This window comes from Lissotriton vulgaris, chromosome 1_1 (assembly GCF_964263255.1).
Source record: "Lissotriton vulgaris chromosome 1_1, aLisVul1.2, whole genome shotgun sequence".
In the NCBI taxonomy this organism is placed as follows: Eukaryota; Metazoa; Chordata; class Amphibia; order Caudata; family Salamandridae; genus Lissotriton; species Lissotriton vulgaris.
Window position 1 is genome coordinate 454,422,972 of NC_141685.1, and position 20,862 is coordinate 454,443,833.

At 47.4% G+C, this 20,862-nt stretch overlaps 1 protein-coding gene across 1 annotated transcript in view; it reads left to right on the forward strand.

Annotated features, from left to right (window-relative positions):
* CACHD1 (cache domain containing 1) overlaps positions 1-20,862 on the forward strand; it is a 198,246-nt gene that overhangs the window by 78,025 nt on the left and 99,359 nt on the right. Inside the window, exon 7 of the mRNA XM_086953590.1 lies at positions 18,702-18,851. Coding sequence (XP_086809716.1) covers positions 18,702-18,851 — 150 coding nt within the window. The remainder of the gene's footprint in view (positions 1-18,701; positions 18,852-20,862) is intronic.

The following is a 20,862-nucleotide window of genomic DNA, read 5'->3' on the forward strand; positions in this document are numbered from 1 at the left end:
GCCCTCTCACCGGTACTGTAGTGCATGCCAAAATCCACATCTTCTTGGCAGGTATAGGCCCAGTTCCTGACAACAGCTGGAAAGACTGACCGCATGGTGAGGCAGCCGCGGCGTGGTGTTAGTTGAAGCACGCAGAGGGGTTGTGCTTTTTTCCTGGGATGTGTGTGTTGCAGGTACGAAGTTGATGTTTAAGTCTATTCTACCCTCTGTCTGCTGTATGGGATTCGCCAGGCCTGAGGTGGGCTCACCAGGTGGGGTTCACGCCCCACACCCAGACCTCCCTGGCGGCCTTCACTGAGCCGCTCTGGTTAATGAGTCATGCAGTGCCAAACTGAGATGCCTTTCCGGAAGAGGAGGGCCAATCCCATCCAGTGCTGCTACCTATTGTGCAGCAAACCAGATGATAACCTTGCAGCATAAGGAAGGGGGTACCTTGTGTTCTGGTAAGCTAGAGCCAGACCCCAGGATGTGTGCTGGTTTCTCTTGAGCTGTAGTTCGCTCACACTGAGGACCATAGTTTGCCCATCTGCAGCTGTTCATGTGGGGGACAAGTTAACCGTGGCTGAGCTACGAAGGGCCACGGTTAACTTGTCCCCGACTGTTGTGCTGGGAAGGCCTTTCTTGCCGTGGCTCATAAATGTGAGACCATGCTGTGTATGGATTGAGGTCAAGCTGTGACTGGGCATGGAAGTGTGTATGTGGAGCAAAATAGAGCCCAGCAGAGATGAATTCACCTGAAATTAGTAACGAACATCCATATAATATACTTTACTGTACTCCAAGTACACTTGTGGCGAGTTGATATAGAGAAAGAAAGTGGGCGATAATAACACTACGAAGGTCACAGCTGAAAATTAGATAGGGCTGAACTTACTAATACGCGGATATCTGGCACCACAAACACATTCTCCCATCCCACACTACCCAACGCCTTTGCTCCTGTGTGGTAACATCCTGGACTTTGCTGACACTCCCTTGAGGCACTGCTCCCCTACTCTTTATTGAACAGGCCTGCATCACTTTGGAGTTAGGTTTGTACTATGCAAGTCCAAATACATACACTCTACGTCATGTAGTATATCATTATTCAGTTTTAATTTACATGAACAAGAAGAGAATCCATTGCCACAAAACTTCGAAAACTGCAAGCATAACGAATAAAACTACCATTCCGTACATCTACTGCATTAACTAAGTCGTCTAAAATGTCCTTTTCCTTAAAAACTTTGATATTTTCTCCTCCTAATATTGACTTAGACTTTATTATTTTGTGTAATTGTTTCCTCGTACAACTTTTGGATCGTTCAGCTCCTTTTGTCTCCTAATCTTCGTTTATGTAAATTTAACATCTCCTCTTGCGCTTTGGGGTGTTGCTGTCGGCATCTACCGTCCCCATTGTGGGCAGCAGACCCATACATATCAGTATGTTTGTGAGCCTCATAGAGGGCTTCACGTATAGGGATGAATAGGGTTGCACACCCCCCTCCATGAACATACCTAAAATAACTCAAAGTACCATTTGGTCTTTAGGGCCGTGATATCTGCATCCACTGAATACACTCCAGTATGGTGGTTCTTCAGTACCAATTTGAGTTATATTTTTATGATGTTGAAATCCCTAAAGTGTGTTCCTAATTCCATAAAAATGTAATATTTCCCATACCCGAACAAGTGTCCCTTCCCCTTTGTTCTTCTTTTTCCTAACCCATCTCTCATAACGATAATAAGGCGCCTGATCTTGCTATACGGAGCACAACAGTGATGTCCATGCAATCAATATCCGTATTGCCTATTATTCTGTTCTGAATATCAGGGTTCTTAAAGGTTTCATTCCCTCCGTGGCACCTCTAGTGATATCAGAGGTGAGTGATACGCGTTTCATAAACTCGTGCCATGTGGGGGGCGCTAGAGGGCGCACTGCGAGATGGCTGACTTCTAAGTCGGCTCCGCCGGACGGGCGCGTCTCCTCGGAACCCCTGGCCCTAAACCTGTCCCGATTCCAGCGAAAAACGGCGGAATGGACGGCTGATAGACTCGCCTTCACTCTGTGGCGATCTCGGCCGGGAAACGGACCGCACGCCGAAGAAAACCGGCATGAACTCTCATGGAGCGGACCGGCTGCCCAAAATGGCGGCGCGCGACTGCAGTGACCGCGGATGAAACCACACGATGCCGCCCTTAGACGACCACTGGACAAACCCCCCCTCAACGCGCTAGCTGTGGAGCGCTAATATCGGCGGCTTGCAGGTACGGTGTGCCTGTACAACCTGCAGGAATCGCGGCGGACTGTAAGCGTTCCACGGCGGCCAAAATGGCGGCGGCGGTGACACGCACACTCGGCGACCCTGCGCCGGACGCTGCCAGCTCCCTATCGTGACAAATCAGCGTGCCACCGGCGTGGAGACCTCACTTTGTGCGGCTACTACGGCGCCTTGGGAGGAGTATCGACCGAAGGTGAGCTGGAAGGAGCGTGCACGTCGGAAGCTGCTCGCTGTTGCTGACCGCTGCCTTGACGGCGCGAACTAGACCCGCCATCACCAGCGAGTCCACTCCACACGGCCTGGGAGGTACAGGGACACGGCCAGCGCCCTGCACCGTATGCACTGGCACATGACACTCCTGCACAGCGCGCTGAGCTGACCTGCACCTCCGTAGAGCCCGCCACATGGCCCAATGAGCAGGGCCTCGACGAGGAGGACGTCTGGAACACGGCTGCGACGCGCACGGACAGCGACTGCGACAGCATTACCTGCGAGCCCGCAAGTCACTAGCCCAGTTGGCCCCCCGAGCGCGATGGGCAAGCCGGACAAGCAACAGTCAAAGCTGCCCTTTGAAGCAAGGAAGCAAGCGACGAAAACAGGCGCTGCTCAGGACGCTGATGGAGACCAGGTACTGGAAGAGAGCGCCGGCATGGAGGCGGTACTGAGGGCTATCCAGCAGAGTCTACATGACATGAATGGCAAGATGGACAGTGTCGTGGCGCGGGTGGACTCCCTATCTAACAAGCTGGAAAACCACGAGGGGAGGCTGGTGGAGGCGGAGCGCAGGATCTCCTCGGTGGAGGATCACTCCAGAGACATCGCAAAAACACACAGCGCCCTTGAGAGGACCCTGGAAACCCTGAAGGCGAAGGTGGAGGACCAGGAAGCGAGGTCCTGCCGCAACAACGTGCGCATCTCGGGCCTGCCGGAATCCACCAACACGGGCAAGATGGAGACATACGTGGAAAGTATGCTGAAGGACATCTTCGGGGCTGACAGCTTCTCTGAAGTCTTCCTGATTGAGCGCGCTCATCGCTCTCTGGCCCCCGTTCCGAAACCAGGGGCTCCGCCTCGAATAATCATCGCCCAGGTACTCAACTACAGGGACAGAGACACTATACTCCGGCTGGCGAGGGAAAAGGGCGCCATTAACCATCAGGGCAACTCGCTGGAGTTCTACCCAGACCACACCATGGCGGTGCAACAAGCCAGGAAGGAATTTGCTACAGTCAAGAAAAAGCTTCGTGAGCTAGACATTGGGTACGCGATGCTGTACCCTGCAAAACTCAAAATCCTGACGGATGGTAAGCCGGTGGTCCTCACGACGGTGCAAGCCGCACAGGAGTACGTCAAGACCCTCACCAAACGTCGGAAAAATCAGGAGAATGCGAGCAGAATGAGCAACAACGACTGAAAGCGCGATGGCTCAACGTGTGCCTCTTTGGACTGCTTCAGCACTGTGGGCGACGCACGACGGACACTACAAACTGGGTGAAGCTTCGCGTGGCGCGCCACGAGACTGAGACACCCACTGCTGGCGGACCCTGGATGGGAGTCGTACATGGCGGTAACGCAGTGAGTACTATGGGGAACTGTTAATACAGAACCAGCACAGGAGCATTGGGCCTCCATTAACTATTGACAGAAACCTAACGAGGTACGCTACCTGGCTTTCACTGTGCAGCCCCGAGACACTGACATTGAGGGTGCTCGATACTACCAACGGGTGGTCTTGTACTTTGGGGGGGGGGGTTGGAAGAATGTTGAAGGTCACTAAGTGCCTGCGGGGGATCGGGGATGGGGTGGGGGGGATAGGATGTTAATATTGATGATGTAATAGCACGCTAATCGCGCCCGTCCACATCCACTATGTGGATGGAGATGTGTGCTTCGGGCGGCACCCCCAGGAGGGTGTTCCCCACAAAAAGTTTACTCACTGTTCTGAAGTTCGGGGGGGAATGGCTTTGGCGAAGTTTGGGTGCTAAAGTGGGTGGTGGGGGGATGCTGATTGAAGTTACTGTACTTGCACTGTGTCTGAGAAGCATTGCGACCTCTGTTGTTGCCTTCATAGCGAATGTTAGGATTGTGCTGTTTCATAGGTGGCCACACAGATCACGCGGCGCACATTTCCACCTGACCACACGCTAATGGCGCGCTTTGACACACTCAACCTCATCACGTGGAATGTCAGGGGGCTGGGGAACCCGAAAAAGAAACGGCAAATGTTTGCGTACTTTGACAGGCTCAGGGTCGATGTGGCCTTCCTACAAGAAACTCACTTGGCACCCACTTCCGCGCACGGGCTGGGTAACAAATGGGCAGAATCCACAACTGGCTCATACTACTCATCATACTCCCGTGGCGTTAGTATACTGGTAAAAAAAGGCACTCACTTCAAAATCACAGACACGCACACGGACCCAGGGGGTCGATATGTAATAGTAGTAGGCGAGACGAGGCATCATAGACTGGCTCTTGTGAATGTGTATGGTCCGAACGTGGACGATGCAGACTTCTTTGAAAGGCTATGGCATATTGTAGCTGATGTACGAGCGGACAATGTTCTCTGGGGAGGGGACTTCAACGTCACACTCAGGGACGGGCTTGACAGGGCAGCACACACACTTGAGCACCATACCAAGGCGAGGGAAATGCTGCTTGACGCAATGTCTGATTTGCACGTCGGTGACCTGTGGAGGTTACTGCATCCGGGGGAACAGGTAGCCACACACATCAATGCAGCAAATAGGAGCTGGTCCAGACTAGACTTTTGGCTAGCCACACAGGACGTCCTTGCCTGGGTGGAGCAGATTACACATCTCCCTAGAACACTGTCAGATCACAGTCCCGTGCTCCTACGGTTACGGATCCCACACTATGTCCCACCGCCCTACACATGGCGCTTCAACGCACAGGCCTTGCGCGACCCGCTTTATGTAGATACACTCCAAACAGCGATCACGGACTACTTCGAACTAAATGCCCCTACCACAGAGGACCCGTGCCTTCTATGGGAAGCATTCAAAGCGACAATACGGGGAGTGTGCATTAACACGTCTGCTGGTATACTGAAAGATATTCGCCACCAACTTACCAGGAGGGAGGAGATGCTCCGAGATCTGGAACAGCGCTACACAAACACTGGGGACACGGCGCTACTAAGCGACATACAATCCATACTGTTGGAGTACAACACGTTTGCTGATGACGAACTCAAATACATATTTAAGAGAACAACGGCCAGGAGATATGGGGAAGGGGGTAGGCCGGGCAGGGCCCTAGCAGAAAAGATTTGCTCGGGAAGGGCACCACAACATATAGCATCTATACGCACCAAACAAGGCACACGCGCGCACGACATACCGACCATTATGGGCGAATTCAGGGAAACCTACGGGGCTCTATACGAGGCCAGACCACAGGTGCCACGGGAGGAGATACTGGAGTACATGGCTGACGTAGAGATTGCCTGGCTGGCAGACGGGCACAGGGAATACCTAGCTAGGCCCCTCACGACACAAGAAATCATTGACACCATCAAAAGGCTCCCTAATGGCAAGGCACCGGGCCCGGATGGCTTCGTCATAGAATTCTATAAAACATACGCTAGCTCGCTAGCACCACATCTGGTGAATCTGTACGAGGCCGCTCATGAAGCCCAGACTCTGCCACCGTCTATGAGAGAGGCGTTGATCATCGCCATTCTGAAACCTGGTAAGGATGAAGAACAGTGCGACTCCTACCGTCCTCTCTCATTGATAAACGTTGACACCAAGATCCTAGCCAGCATACTGGCGGACCGACTAAAGCCATTAATGCCGATGTTAATAAGACCAGACCAGGCGGGGTTCATCCCAGACCGGTCGACCGCACACAACACTCGCACCCTCTTTGCTTTGGCGCACTACTTGGCCCCGGATATCAAGGCGGTTGCTGTCTTGCTGGACGCGGCTAAGGCATTCGATACGATTGACTGGCCGTTCCTGCACGCAGTTCTGCTCCGGATGGGATTCCCCCCCTTATTCATTGGCTGGATCACGATGCTGTACTCGGGCCTGACGGCCCGCATACGGGTGAACAAACATCTCCCATCCCCGATTGACATCCGACGTGGCACCAGACAAGGGTGCCCCCTATCGCCTATGCTTTTTGCCCTTATATTGGAACCCTTGGCTTGTAAAATAAGACAGCACCACCACTACTCAGCCATTCAGTTACCTACGCGGCCCATACACATTGCCCTGTATGCGGACGACATGGTCTTATATGTGAAAAACCCGGAGTCAAACCTCAACCCCCTAATGCGGGAATACATTAAATTCGGCCAATATGCAGGGCTCCACATTAACTGGAACAAATCCCTCATACTCCCACTGACGGATAGCACCCAACCCACGCCTCTGGACTATCCCCTGGAATGGCAGGAGGAGCCGACGAAATACCTAGGCATCTGGTTCCACAGAGATCCAGAGCTAGTCATCCGCACCAACTACGGGAGGGCTGTCTCTGCTTTGGAGGACAAGGTCAAGAGATGGATAAGACTACCGCTCTCACTGGCGGACAGGCTTGCCATTGTGAAGATGGTGCTCCTGCCCAAATTGTTATATCTTTTTAATAATATCCCTATTAAGCCCCCGGCGGAGGTGTTCCGTAACATTAAATCTCTCATGCTCTCCTTAATCTGGGCGGGTAAGCAGGCTAGACTAGACCTGCAGACTCTAACGCTCCCATACGCTAGAGGGGGATTCAAGGTGCCAGACATCTATCTATACTATCAGTGTGCTCAGGCGCAATACGCGCATTACTGGTTTCACGAGATTCCTTTCCTCACGCATGTGGCTGTTGAGCATGGAGATGCTGACCCCATCCCACTAACGAGTATATTGACACACAAACGTCCCAGATTACACGCCCACGACATTAACCCAGTGAACACCACGGTGGAAGCATGGAGGACACTCAGTAGGATGGCGCGTTGCACACCACTCTATGCACCGACACTCCCGTTGGCTCACCACCCGGCGCTGTCTGTCACGCAAGAACAGGTAGGGATGGACCTCCTTAAACGGGCTGGCATAGACACCCTTGGGGATTTGTACAGGGAAGGGCACTTTGTGCAGCTGAACCAACTCACATATATCCAGAATCCAACTCTGTTGTTTAGCTTCAACTATTATAGGCTTCAGAGGGCGGTGAAGGAACACTTTGTGTCTTTCCCAGCAGAACCGCAAGCACTAGCGCCACTGACACTCATGATCAACACCCCCTCAGCTGCACACCTGGTATCCCGACTGTACCGCTGCGCACAAGCTAGCAATGGTGGTAACACTGCAAGAGCCAGGGAGAAATGGCAAGCGGTACTGGGGGAGGATCTCACGGAAGAGGACTGGGAGGCCTCCTGCATGCTCACGGGGATGCTAACACCTAACGGGAGCCTTAGACTGATCCATTACAAATATTTGCACCAGATGTACCACACCCCTGCACAGATATGGGCTGAGACAACTCTAATTGCACTAGGTGTGGGCGGGAACACGCGGACTTCATACACTTGGCGTGGCACTGTGATGCTGTAACACAATACTGGGACCAGGTGATACGGACACTCAACGCTATGTTGGGAGCCCAATTGCCGTGTACTGCTAAAGTTGGTCTCCTGGGATTGGTGCCGCACTTGCGAGCGAGACGGCGTAAACTTTGTGTGATTGCGCTATTAATGGCGAAGAGACGAATATCCCTACACTGGAACAGTAGGCGAAAGCCTAAAGTGAGAACTTGGCTGGAAGATCTGACCTATTGTAGAGACACCTTAGTCACGTATGAGGAAGAGTTGCCTATGGGATCCCGCCCCAGAGACTTTTGGGAGCCCTTTCAACAATATATGGTGTCAATGGCATCTGATGATAATGAGGGCTGAGCGCTCCATTGTTTAAAGACTTGTTGCCACTATGGGCTACACTTGATAGGCAAATGAGGGGGGGAGAATGCTGTGACACAGTGTTTTAAGGTTTACAGGGGGTTATTGCTTTGTTGTTTGTATTGTCCCCACTAGGTTATGGGGGCTTTTGTAAAAAATACCACAAAATGTAAGACTGATCAGGCAAATTTACCATGCGGATGCACTGTTGAAACCACCGCCTACGCTACTACCGAACACGCGCCGCCGGACCTATGGTTGTCGGCTGATGGGCTGTGTATGGGTGAACTGTTCATTTATTCTCGCGTACTTTGCAAAGCCGGCCTTTTAAGGTTGTAGGCGAGATTGACTGTAATTTTTTCTGTGACAATGCACAATAAATGTCTTACCCAAAAAAAATAAAAAATAAAAAAAAAAATAAACTTGTGCCATGTCCTTCCTCCCAATCTTGCTTTGCTAATGGTGCCAGGGAGGTCTCCAGTGTGTATGCATTATAAACAGCAGTGGATCTGATCTCCTTCATGACTGACTCCAGTCGTACAGTAGAGGACCAGAGTCACTTTCTCTTCCAGACAGCATCACTCATCTAAGTGTTGCTAAGCGTTTCACTACAAATTTTTACTAACCACTTTTTTTTTTTTTACAGAGTTTTATATAGCACAAACTTGACCCTAATCGGGTATCAGAGCATTTTACATAGCACCAGTTGTGTTACATGAGGATACGTTCATTTTGTTAGGCACAGGGAGATTAAGTGATTTGCCCAGAATTACAGGATGTTCAGCGTCATTGCCGAGACTCGAACCCTGTACCCCAGTTTTGAGGTCTAGCCGTTAGGCCAACTCCTCTCCCACTTTGGAGAACAGAGTATTTTCCTCTTAACAAAATTAAGAGATTTATAATAATAATAATTCCAATTTGTAAAGCACGAACATATTATCACCCTTAAGGGTTTCAGGTTTTTTTCCGGATGGGCTGGGGTACATTGCATAGCTAGGGGCCGGTTTTTAGGGCTCAGGTCTGGGAGGGGTCTGGGTAGTGTTTAGGTCTGGGGTGGGGGGAATTACAGTGCCAGGGGACAGTTTTTAGGGTTCAAGGCGGGGGGGGGGCCGGGTGGATGTCAATTTTACCTCGTATGCCTTTACCAAATTATTTGTAAAGGCATGCGTGGTAAAGACACTGTTGTGGTTGAGACCGTGTGGATTATGCATTCGTTGTTGAGTCATGAGGCTTTCTGTCATACAACCCCTATCAATTCTGTGCACCCTCCTGCACACACACGACTATTGACTTCTTTATTTTTGTCCTCACTTGCTAATTTTTAGAAGATTTACCTTTCTCAGTACAGCAGAATTTACCTTCCTTTGAAATTAAGGGAATGATGTCCTGCGCCAGCGTTGAGGCGCGCTGTCCGGGATATAGCTGGTGGCAAAGATCTATATGTTATCGGGAAGACCAAATTCTGGACGTCTATAGAATGCCTTGTTTGAAAGCATTTAATATATCTAAAGTTTCTCTGATTTTGTTGAATTGCTTTCTCTACGTCAAATGGTTGATTGTGTTACACTTGAATTCCTTCAAATGAAACTTTAAACTATGCAGAACTATTATTTTTGTATTACTGCGCCTCCTGTAAAAATAGCAAATTAAATGTTATCGGGAGGCATCTTTAAAAACCCTCTACTATTCTGCAATGTGCTTTGCTTCCAGGTATATAAAAAAGGCACAGAGAGGTCTGTCTGCTGCGATACTTGGAGCAGTTCTCGTCCCAGTGGGAAGGAATTTGTCCTAGCGGCTTTAGCAACTGACATTTTCTGTAGGGGGGCCTGTTGAGGACAAATATAGGCCGCGTCCTTGCACAATACAGACACAATCTATATCCTTTTGGAACCTAACTCCGGCTTTGGAAACGTCCCAAAAGCTCACTGCGCTGAAGAGTGAAAAAATCCCTAGGCATCGTGCCAGGGCAATAATGAACAATGACATGCCACCCCAGACATGCCCACGTAAATCCCAGTGGCTTTCATGCTGCCATCTGGGTGAATCTGAAAGCCGTTCTTCAGATCTCCTCAACGTGCTTTTATTCATGGACGTGGGGCTGGGGAGGGCAAACTTGGCACAGCGTTCAAAAAGGAGGCGGCCAACAACACTAGCAAACATAAAAAAAGAAAAAACAATGCACCCTGACCTGTTAATGTGGGGCAGAGCGACATGAAAGGGCCGCATTCTCACCCGGCATGTAAATGATACAGCAGCGCCTCCGCTTTCAGCAGTAATACAACACGCAGTGCTTTGAAAATGTCTTTTCTCCTTTAAGAATGTACATCAGAAAATTTTAACTTGAACTACCAACAACGTGTGTGTGTGTGTGTGTGTGTGTGTGTGTGTGTGTGTGTGTGTGGCCTGAAAGTTCTGAGGCTGATGCTTTGTCTAGTGAGCTTCATTTAAAAGTCAAATTGTCCTGTGTGTGTAATGCATCCAGTACTCTATATTGCTGCTTCAACCCGCTAGATTAATTTTCTTGTATTGCCTATTTTTCATCCTTTGACGAGTGGCCTGTTCTTTATCCCTTCAGATCGTAACCATAACTGAAAACTGCTATCACTACTGCACCTGTTTGGTTTGTTTATTTATCTATTTTTTATGGAGTTAACTTGACCCAAGGGTGTCGAGTGGTTTACGCTGGAACCCATATTTTGCTTACCTCAGTAGAGCATCAGCAACAGGTAGAAAATAGCCACACAAAATCACCAGAATACAAACGTAAATAGTGAGCTGTCGCTAGAAGTCTGTGCTCTTAAGAAAGCAGACGGACCTGAGCCTGGGACGACCACGTCAAACTCCACGCGACCAAGAGACAGTCTGGCTCCACAAGGCTAGTTAAAGAAGAATCTCTATTGGTCTCCGGCGTCATTTATTTTTGGAACTTTGAAAAGAAAGCTCGCGGTCCCTAAATAATCTGGGCTCTTTCTGCTAAGGAAGCCCAAAAGAAACCGTGATACTATAGGATCTTATTTTGCGGGATGCAGTGGGTGGAACCTGGGGGTGGGAGGGTAGGAGGGGAAACAGAGGGTTGGGGGTATTTCATTGACTTGATCCCATAGCACAAGTCTGCAGAGCTGTGACAGGGGTTGGTTTCAGCGCGTTTAGCCTTCACTATCATCTTACCAACGATTCCTGTGTTGACTCCATTTTGGGTGAGGCTCATTATACCACTAATTGGTCAGGGCTTAGAATAAAGGGTGGTACCTGGCAATAGTATGTATCAATAAAATGTGTACAGTCCGTGAATTCACGCATGCATCGCCACCTCCCTAGCTTCAGGCTTCTTTCCTTTTTCCATTTCTCTAGCTAATAGGTTAAATCATCTAGCGTGACAGCATGGAGCAAAGCGGGAGTGTGCATGTATGTACGTAGATGTATGTACGTGTGTGTGTGTGTGTGTGTGTGTGTATGTATGTATGTATATATATATATATATATATATATATATATATATATATATATATATATACACACTAGAAACCCGCCCCAGCGTTGCCAGCCGCCGTTGTTCAGGGCCAACCTCCCGCCCCCCTCACCCTCCCGCCCCACCCCGGCCCCCTCCCGCCCGTGTCCCGGAGATCCTGATCCTTACCTCAGCCGCCGGTCCCGATCCAGGCGCCCCGCCCGCACAGGCCGCCACTTCGCCCAGCAGCAAGCAGGGCCCCGGCAGTCCTCCCATCAGGTCGCGATCTTCGCCGCCATTTCTGGAAGTGTTGGGAGCGCAAATTATGTCATCACGCAGACGTCGCGGCCGGCGCTACTTGCAAGGGACTACTTTATTTTTATTTCTAAATTTTTTAAACAACGTATATTCTTTATTTTTAATAGCCTATGTCCTTCTGCTTGCCCTGAGGTTTTCAAAGATGTCTTTGGTGCTTTGATTGATGGTGTACTTTTCGAGTTTACCAGGCTCAAAGGACACAGTTCTCTCTTTATAATAGTAGTATATATATATATATTTTTTATTTTTTTATTTTTTTTAACAACTTTGGCAGATTGAAGAGAGCCATACATATTATGTATGGCTCAAAGGGACAGCTTTAGGGCAGTGCCACCGGTGCGGCTGCACTAGAAGCTGATCTGGAAGGGGGAGGGTACACAGACCGGAGAGGGGGGTGGGGGGTCGCTGTGTTTAGCAATAACGTGGGATTTAAAAGCACCTGCTGCAGAGTTCCTTGTACATCCAGCTTTCAGGCAGCAATAAAAATGTCAAAGTAACTCTTGTGACTAATGTTCCTGCTAGAGAGAAAGAGCGGAGTCTTGTCTAGTGGCAGTTTTGACTCTCCATAAAGTAGCGCAGAGGGTTAATATACCTGCTGCAAAGAACGCGTACCAGGCAGATCACAGATGTGTATATATGTGGCTAGCTGAGTGAATTAGTACTTTTGTCACAGAGATCCTTTTGTTACTGTAGTTCATAAGATACAGCCCTATATAGAACAGTGACTGTTACAAACTGTCATCAAAGAGCTGCATGCAAACTGCATAAAATAGGTTAGGTCGTTATGTTTTTTCCTACAGTCTTTCATTATCTATTCCTATTGTTGCTAAAAAGGGTTCCTTGGCATAGATATACATTCTTATTAGTAAATCCAGGCTTTTACCAACGCTTGAAAATAAATGATGCATGTGAGAGAGAGCTTATGGAGAGATGAGAAGGAATTTTGCCCTTTGGTAGTGAGGGAACCCGAGGAGGAGTCCGAGGGGGGGGGGTCACCAAAAATGATTGTCACACCAGATGCGACCAGCGCTAAAGCCAGCTCTGTACGGTTCGAATATTCCTCTGCCCTTTTTTTTTTTTAAGCAGAGTTTTATATAGCTCCAACTTGACCCGAATCGGGGATCAGAGCGCTTTACATAGCACCAGTTGCATTACATGAGGACATTCATTTTTGTTAGGCACGGGGAGATTAAGCGATTTGCCCAGAATCACAGGATGTAACTTTGTGCAGGCCCTAGAAGAATTGATAGTCCCTCGGATTTTATGCCATTCCCGGTATCTTCTCCTAGGGGATTTTAACATTCATGTTGATAGCCCGGACCTACCAGAGGTAGCTCGCCTTGCAGAAGCTCTCTCTATGGCCCAACTAAGGCAATGGGTAGCTGACCCTACCCATTTAGGAGGCCATATTCTCGATCTGGTATGCTCTAATTTTGATATCACTCTGACTCATCCTGAGCCAGTAACCTGGTCGGACCACAAGCTTATCAGATTCTCTTGGCCTCTGATAACTGCTGCTATGATCCACCCCCAAACTGCCCATACACAGAAGATTAATCTTAACACCCTCTCCGAGGGTCTTGCTGCTTCTCGCCCTTCGCTACCTTCTGATATCGAGGCCGCAGCCAACGCATTTAACTCATGGGTGGAATGCGCTACTGCTGCATCAATTAATAGTAGTCGGGTCTGCAGACTCCGTTCTACCCCCTCCAAACCCTGGTTTTCCCCTGCCCTCCGAGACCTTAAATCAGACTGTAAAAAGCTGGAGAGGCTGTGGAGACAAGCCTATCTTCCCGAGGCAAAAAAGGATCTGCGGGTTGCACAAAAAAAGTATTATGCAGCCATCAGATCGGCCAAACGCAGCTATTTTGCAGGACGCATTAATAAAGCAAACAACAACAGTAGGGAAATCTTTACGATCGTAAAAAGTTTTGTGTCCCCCTGTGCATCACCACCTTTGTTGCCTGCTTCGAAGGAATGGTGCGAAGAACTATCTGAGTTTTTCATTGAAAAAATCGCTAAAATTCAGGAGGACCTACAAAATGTTTGCAATGGCCCCACACCACCTCTAACCACTCTGCGTCCCTCAATGCCCACACGTACTGAGCAATTGGTTACGTTTACTCCCCAATTAAAATCTGACATCACTTCTATTGTGGCTGCTCTAAAATCAGGATCCCCCTCTGACCCCTGCCCGGCTAGAGTATTTGCGGGATTAGCGGAAACATTGGGAAATGAGGTTACTCAGCTGATCAACCTTTCGCTCCTTACAGCTACGGTCCCTGCATGCTGGAAGCAAGCCAAATTGCTCCAATTGCTAAATAAAAATGGATTAGATCCGGCCACGCCGTCTAATTACCGGCCTATATCTTTGCTCCCAGCTCTTGCAAAGATTTGTGAAAAGACTGTCTTTAAGCAGCTGGATAAATTTGTTGAGTCAACTGAGGCCCTACATCCAGCTCAATCCGGATTCCGGGCCTCCTATAGCACCGAGACGGCCTTGGTCGAAATCTCAGAAGCTATTCGGGAGTGCCTTGACGGAGGTGGCAGAGCGGCTCTGATTTTATTGGACCTCTCTGCTGCCTTCGATACGGTGCCTCACTCCCTATTACTCGCCAGATTAGCAGATATTGGTGTCACTGGTCCAGCATTTGACTGGCTGACTTCTTATTTGAATAATCGTACTCAACAGATCTGGCTGCCCCCATTTGCCTCCACCCCTAAACAACTTTCCACAGGTGTTCCCCAGGGGTCCATTTTAAGCCCCTTGCTTTATAATATCTACCTCACTCCGCTGATTTATCTCGCTGAACAACTAGGGGCAAAAATTATGGCGTATGCCGACGATACGCAGCTTTGTTCACCTGGCCTAAAGATAATTTAGATACGTCGGATGCCCAACTCTGTCTGTCCTCTGTTTTTCAATGGCTGGCACACGCACAATTAAAATGCAACGAGAGTAAATCCGAGGTTCTGCTGTACGGCTCTTTTCCTGAGGATTTTAGTGAGCGTCTTTGGCCTGCTGATCCCCCCCCCCCCCCAAAAGCCACATCTGGCCCAGTGAAAAACTTGGGAGTCTGGTTTGGCAAGAACCTTAAGTTCAAGGACCATATAAAGAAACTCACGGGGGTTTGTTTTGCCACCCTAAAAACCCTACGTAGGTTCTTCCCTCTTCTACCACAAGAAGCAAAAGAGACAGTCATCCGTGCCTTAATTCTCTCTAGGCTAGACTACTCGAACGGACTGTTCTGTGGATTGCCGGCATACATGATTCACCGCCTTCAGGTCATTCAGAACGCCGCCGCCAGACTCCTGTTTAATGCACCTAGGCGCTCCAGCGCCCGTCCCCTGCTTTGTGCTCTCCACTGGCTCCCGATCGCCCACAGGATTTTGTTCAAAATTCTAGTGCTGGCCTTCCGAGCCATCTATCAAACTGGCCCTGTCTATCTGAGAAAAAGGTTCTGTTTGTATGTACCTAACCGCCCTCTACGATCGGCCAACTTGTGCCAGATGTCTGTCCCCAAATTTAAATATTGCAGACTTGGCGGCCAATCAATCTCGGTAAAAGCAGCAAAATCCTGGAATGCCCTTCCCTTCCACTTAAAAACTGCACCGTCTCTTAATATTTTTAAGAAAGGACTGAAAACTCACCTTTTTAATATTAAAGTCTAATCCTTTCTGCTATGTTTCTTAATATTTGTCCTTTCCCAGTCTGCTCCGCCTTTACCGCGCCAGGATACTATTTTTTAGTAATAGAGCGCGTTATAAAAGCCTTTAATAATAATAATAATAATAATGTTCAGCGTCATTGCAGAGACTCAAACCCAGTTCCCCAGATTTGAGGTTGACCACCCTAGCCGTTGGGCCAACTCCTCTCCCCTTGTGTAGCTGTTGAAGCAGAGCTTCACTCTCGTCTATTTGATGTCACTCAGAACCCCTCAGTGAAAAACAGTTCTGTAATTCACTTATTACCCGTCTATAATTTTACATATAAGTAAGGATCAAAACAGTTTGTGTTCTCCACTTTACAGAAGAAATAAATTGCAGCTAATCTTGCTCCTGAGTGGCTTGTGCTTTTGTCATGCCAAATGCAGACTGAAGGAAGCATGTTTCAGGGGGAAACATATATAAAATGTGTGTGTGTGTATGTATATGTATATGTATATAAATTGTATAATTGTTTTGTCAATCATTCATTATACATGTTAACATTTCAGTAACAGTTTTGAGCAGAAAACAATTCTCTCTACCATCCAATCCCAATGAGCAACAATTAATGAAAACATTTGACCTCATTTATTTGTATGTATTTCTAATGCATGATTCTGATACTATATCATTTATTTGCACAATGCTGACTAACACTGGGACACCTTGGTGCGAGGTCCTGTGTGAAGGGGGGTCTGAGGGCAAAAGAAGGAAGGGCAAATTAGCACAAAGTATAACTTTTTGGCCTCTTGCAGAACAGTACATTAGAGGTGGTTTGCTGAAGCTCAAGAGTAAGGTTAATTCAGTGTTGGACCCAGGACACTGAATGGTCATCCTCCTATAAAGGTGCAGTAGACATGGGGAACTTACATGTGTAGTATGCCACCTGATTTAAGCTATCTGGTCGAGATGCAATAATGGAGAAGGGAGGATAGCATCTTAGGGGCACCACTGTCTATGACTGGGTGAACAATATAAAGATCTTTGAAATGAATTAGCTGGCATCAGTGAAGAGCACAGCATGCCTCTGAAACATGGTCAGTTTTCCTGAGGGTCAGACCTTAAGCAGACAGCCATGTTTTGTATTCTCTGTAGTTTGACAATCTGGTAGCCTGAGAGGCCAAGGTAGAGGGTATTTCAATAGTCAAGATGCAAGAGTATGGTAGCATGGATTAGGGTGTCCTGCTTCCCTGAGGAGAAATGGAAGGGTTTCCTTAATATTTTCAAAAGAAAAAATCAAGATTTGCAAGTTTTCTGTATCTGGGCAGTAAAAGATATCTCATGATAAAAATGATATACATTTTTTTTACTTCCTTGTCCAGGGCTGGAAGGCCACCCAACAAAATAGGCCAGAGAGCTTAGCTTCATACTAAAGAGATGTCCACAACCAGAAGAATTTCTATCTTGTCCCTTTTCAACTAGAGTGAACTGACTTCCATTTCAGGATAAAGAGTGGGTGGCATTATGATATTTAAAAAATGTTATGATCTTGCCAGCATATGACACCAGTTGAAAGCCAAAGCTCCCGTTCAGCATCCTATGTGGGTGGACATAAATTGGGAATAAAGAGGACCTTAGGGCACACCTCCGTTCAACAGCCACTCTTTGAAATGAAAAGGAGGGCGAGAGACCGAGTCTGACCTGAAAGAATGTACACAAATCACTGCATGTCTGATCTAGTCAGGCCAATCCCTTTGTGTTGGCTGATTAGAACAGACTGGTTCACCATGCCAAAGGCAGCAGAAAGGTCAACCAGTAATAGGCCAGCTAGGTCACTGTGGTCTCAGAGAAAATACATGGAATGCAGAGCACCCACTAAGCTGGGCTCAGTTATTTGGCTGGCTCACTGGCCAAATTTGATCTGATCAAGGGGTTCAGACTTTTCCAGTCTTTCCACAAGCACCATGCTTCACTGTGTTCCATGAGCTTCAAGACTGCTGGAAGAAGGCTGGTGGGTCTATAATACTTAATCTTATTCGGAACTTGGCCAGTTTTTTATTTTTACTTGGGAGAAACAATGACCTTCTTACAGAACTTTGGAAATATTCCTTTCAGGACTGGAGAGAGAAGTTGATAGATGCACATAGGATCAGGGCTAAGCCCGGAGACAGAGATCATTGCAAGGCGTGGGTGATCGGAAGAGCCTGACTTCAGGTTTTGGAGCACGGTTAGACCCTCGATAGTGTGGAATGTCTCCTGGAATAAGACCCAGAGAGCATGACCGCATTCAGTCGGTTCAAAGATTTTCATGATTTGATCATAAAAGAAGAGAGCTAGGTTGTCATGTAAGGCATGAGAGGGCACCACCTGGTGTAGCTAGGGAGTCCGAAACCATGAAGGCGCAAGCCACTGTAAATAGGTCACAAGTTGGTTTTGACAAGGATGCCAGATGGGGCGAGAAGTCAGATGGAAAGTCAAATGGGAAGGGATGATAAGTGGGAAGAGATGCCGGGTGGGAAAATATAAAAATATGTTTTGTGACACCTACTTATAGTGAATACGTCTGCTTCCAGGCGTTCTCAGCCTGCCTGGTTCCTAAGCCTTCTTGATTGAGTTCATGGGTGAACCATCTGCTGGTGTGTCTACCTGCATAACAAAAGCTTTGTTGTACAGTTGAGTGACACAAAACGATTACTAAGTGTAACAAGTTGTTGAATTAGCTGGGCCTTTATCTCGAAATTCTTAAGAAAGGAAATGTTAACGAGGGTGTCAAGTGGCAAGAAAGAGTTTCACTGCTTCCATTTTCAAAACCTGAGCTTAAGTTGGAAAACATGGTTTCTATTTCCATACCTTTGTCCTCCACTCCCATCTTCGATTAGCCCACCTTCCCTTCCTCCATTGCTGTACTCTATCCCTGTGTCAATAAGTGCTTTCTACTACACCTGCGGCCACTATTGGTACATTTAGCTTTATGTTCCCTAATGGCCCATTCCATTCCTGCATACCTCTCAGTCCCATGTCGTACACGTATACATCATGCTTTCTCATAGCAAATACATAGGGATCTTGCATAAAAAAATAAGTTAATTTTGTTCACAATTTTATTTAGATACAGACATGGTAATTGTCTACCTGTCAGCTGGAATTACATCTAAGGATTCATCGGAAGAGGAAAAGAGAGCTACCCTTCGAGTGATAAATGAAGAGAATGGCTTCCTTAATAATTCCGTTATGATTCTCACCTACGCCGTCATGAATGGTAAGAAATGAATTTTTACTTGCACTGTGAGCCTTCTTTCAGAGTTTTTCACAAGATGCAAGTTTGAAAGCAGATAGCTTCCTTTTTTGTCACTCATTTGACTCATTTGACTCCCAGGCCTCTTGACGTTATTACATGCTGAGCTGGGTGTCCGTAAGTCGGTGTGCTTGGCAAGGTCTAGAGCAGCTCATTCTCCTCCTTCTTCCAAATCACGGAGACTCAGTGAAACAACTAGAAAAAGACGAATGTAATTACTTGTGCCAACTCTTTTTTTTCTCTACAGTTGCTCACCTTTTTCTCCACATTCAAAGTTCTCATATGCGTCGTTGTGATCTGGAGCACAGTTCATGCCTTTACCCATGACTGCATCCCTAAGCCCGATTACCCAGTTACTGCACCGTTAGTGTGCCTTTTGTGGTGCTCATTACCCCTGCGCATGAGCCACTAACATGACACTATTGCACTGTGGTGCTGGAACAATTTTCAGAGTGGGAGGTGCTACCATCAATGTTACATTACTGAAGACAAAGGGATTGTGAAAAATCCAAGCATCACACAAAGCACATGTGTAGCAAATGAGTCATGCCCATTCGATGGGACAGTGGTGAGGATGTGGTCTGTAGCTGGTGGTCCCTTTTGGAGTGCACTGCTGCTAATATATTACGAAAGCGTGGTGTGGTAGTGCGTTGTCAATTACCATCAGCACATTTGCCATTGAAATCGCTACTAAATGTGCACAGACAGACAGTTTTGCTGCTAAAACAATAGAGCACACAAAGGATTTGTGGGGTGTCATCTAATATTTTTGATTTGTATGTCACCAAGTAAAGTGTTGTGATTTGTTTTGATCGTATTAAAACCTTTGACGCCATAGCACATCAGAATTTTAAAAAACTGAGCTTCATTTATGTTTTCCTAATGTCTGAGAACGTTTTAAATATTTGTAGAGTTCATCAATTGGTATTTAAATTTTGCTGTGTGTTAGGGAAAAAAATATCCTACATCCTTTCCTTGTTCCCTGCCGGTCACCAGTTGCATTGGACCTGCACAATGGGTTTTACATCTAGGTACCCTTTTGTTTCACGACGTGGCAAAGGTACCGCAGACCCTAGCTCAAGCAAGGAAAAGAATCCCTTTGTCCACTGGTTGGGTAGTAAAATATGCAAATAATCAAGGTTCAGTGGTCACCTCAGTCCCTTGTGCCACTGCACTGAGTGGACAATTGATAAATAGTCCCCTGTTTGTAATATGTAAGTGCTGGATGATACAAACAGTGAACAAAAACATCCTCTGTCCTTCCACAGCACTTCAGTAATCAGTTTCCATGTGTTCAGCTAGATCTTTTATAGCATAAGTAGACAGTTTGTTGTGCAGTCGTCGTCCGAGGCCTAATATGCTATTATTTTAGTTTAGTGTTTTGTAGGGCACTGACATGACTTCTCCTGGCGGTTTCAGAACACCTTTAAGAACTGAGATTTTGCATGGTGCTTGCTCATGATGATGCTGTGTAAGTGGCCAGCCTCAAAGGCAAGGTGTCCCTTCCATTCGTGCCAGGGCTGCACCACTGGGTTTGACTAGCCTAAGTCTAGTGGTAGAAAAATACAAAATTGAGGAACAATTGGTTGTTCTGATGTTTAGCACATTAGAGAAGAAATGTGTAAACGTCGGCCATTATTTTGAGGGATTGTGCGATGAACGGAGAAGCCAAGATTGTGTGAATCAGTATCACAAGTGGGGCTAGGCGTGGGATCAGAGTTTATAAGTACAAGGATCTGGCCAGACCTATTGGCATTGGCTCTAGCAGTTTGTGTAGCACTAGTGGCTGAGGTGGGCCTTTCCATGATATTACTGAAGAAAGGCAGAGCTTTTCTAAAGTATAACAGCCAATTCCACAAGGAGACAGTATACTACATAAGTGCCTCCAACTCGACATTTTTTTAACACCATGGGTTAGATAGCAGATCAGACAGCTATAGTTCGTACTTAAATATTTAACTCAAGCCTTTAAAAA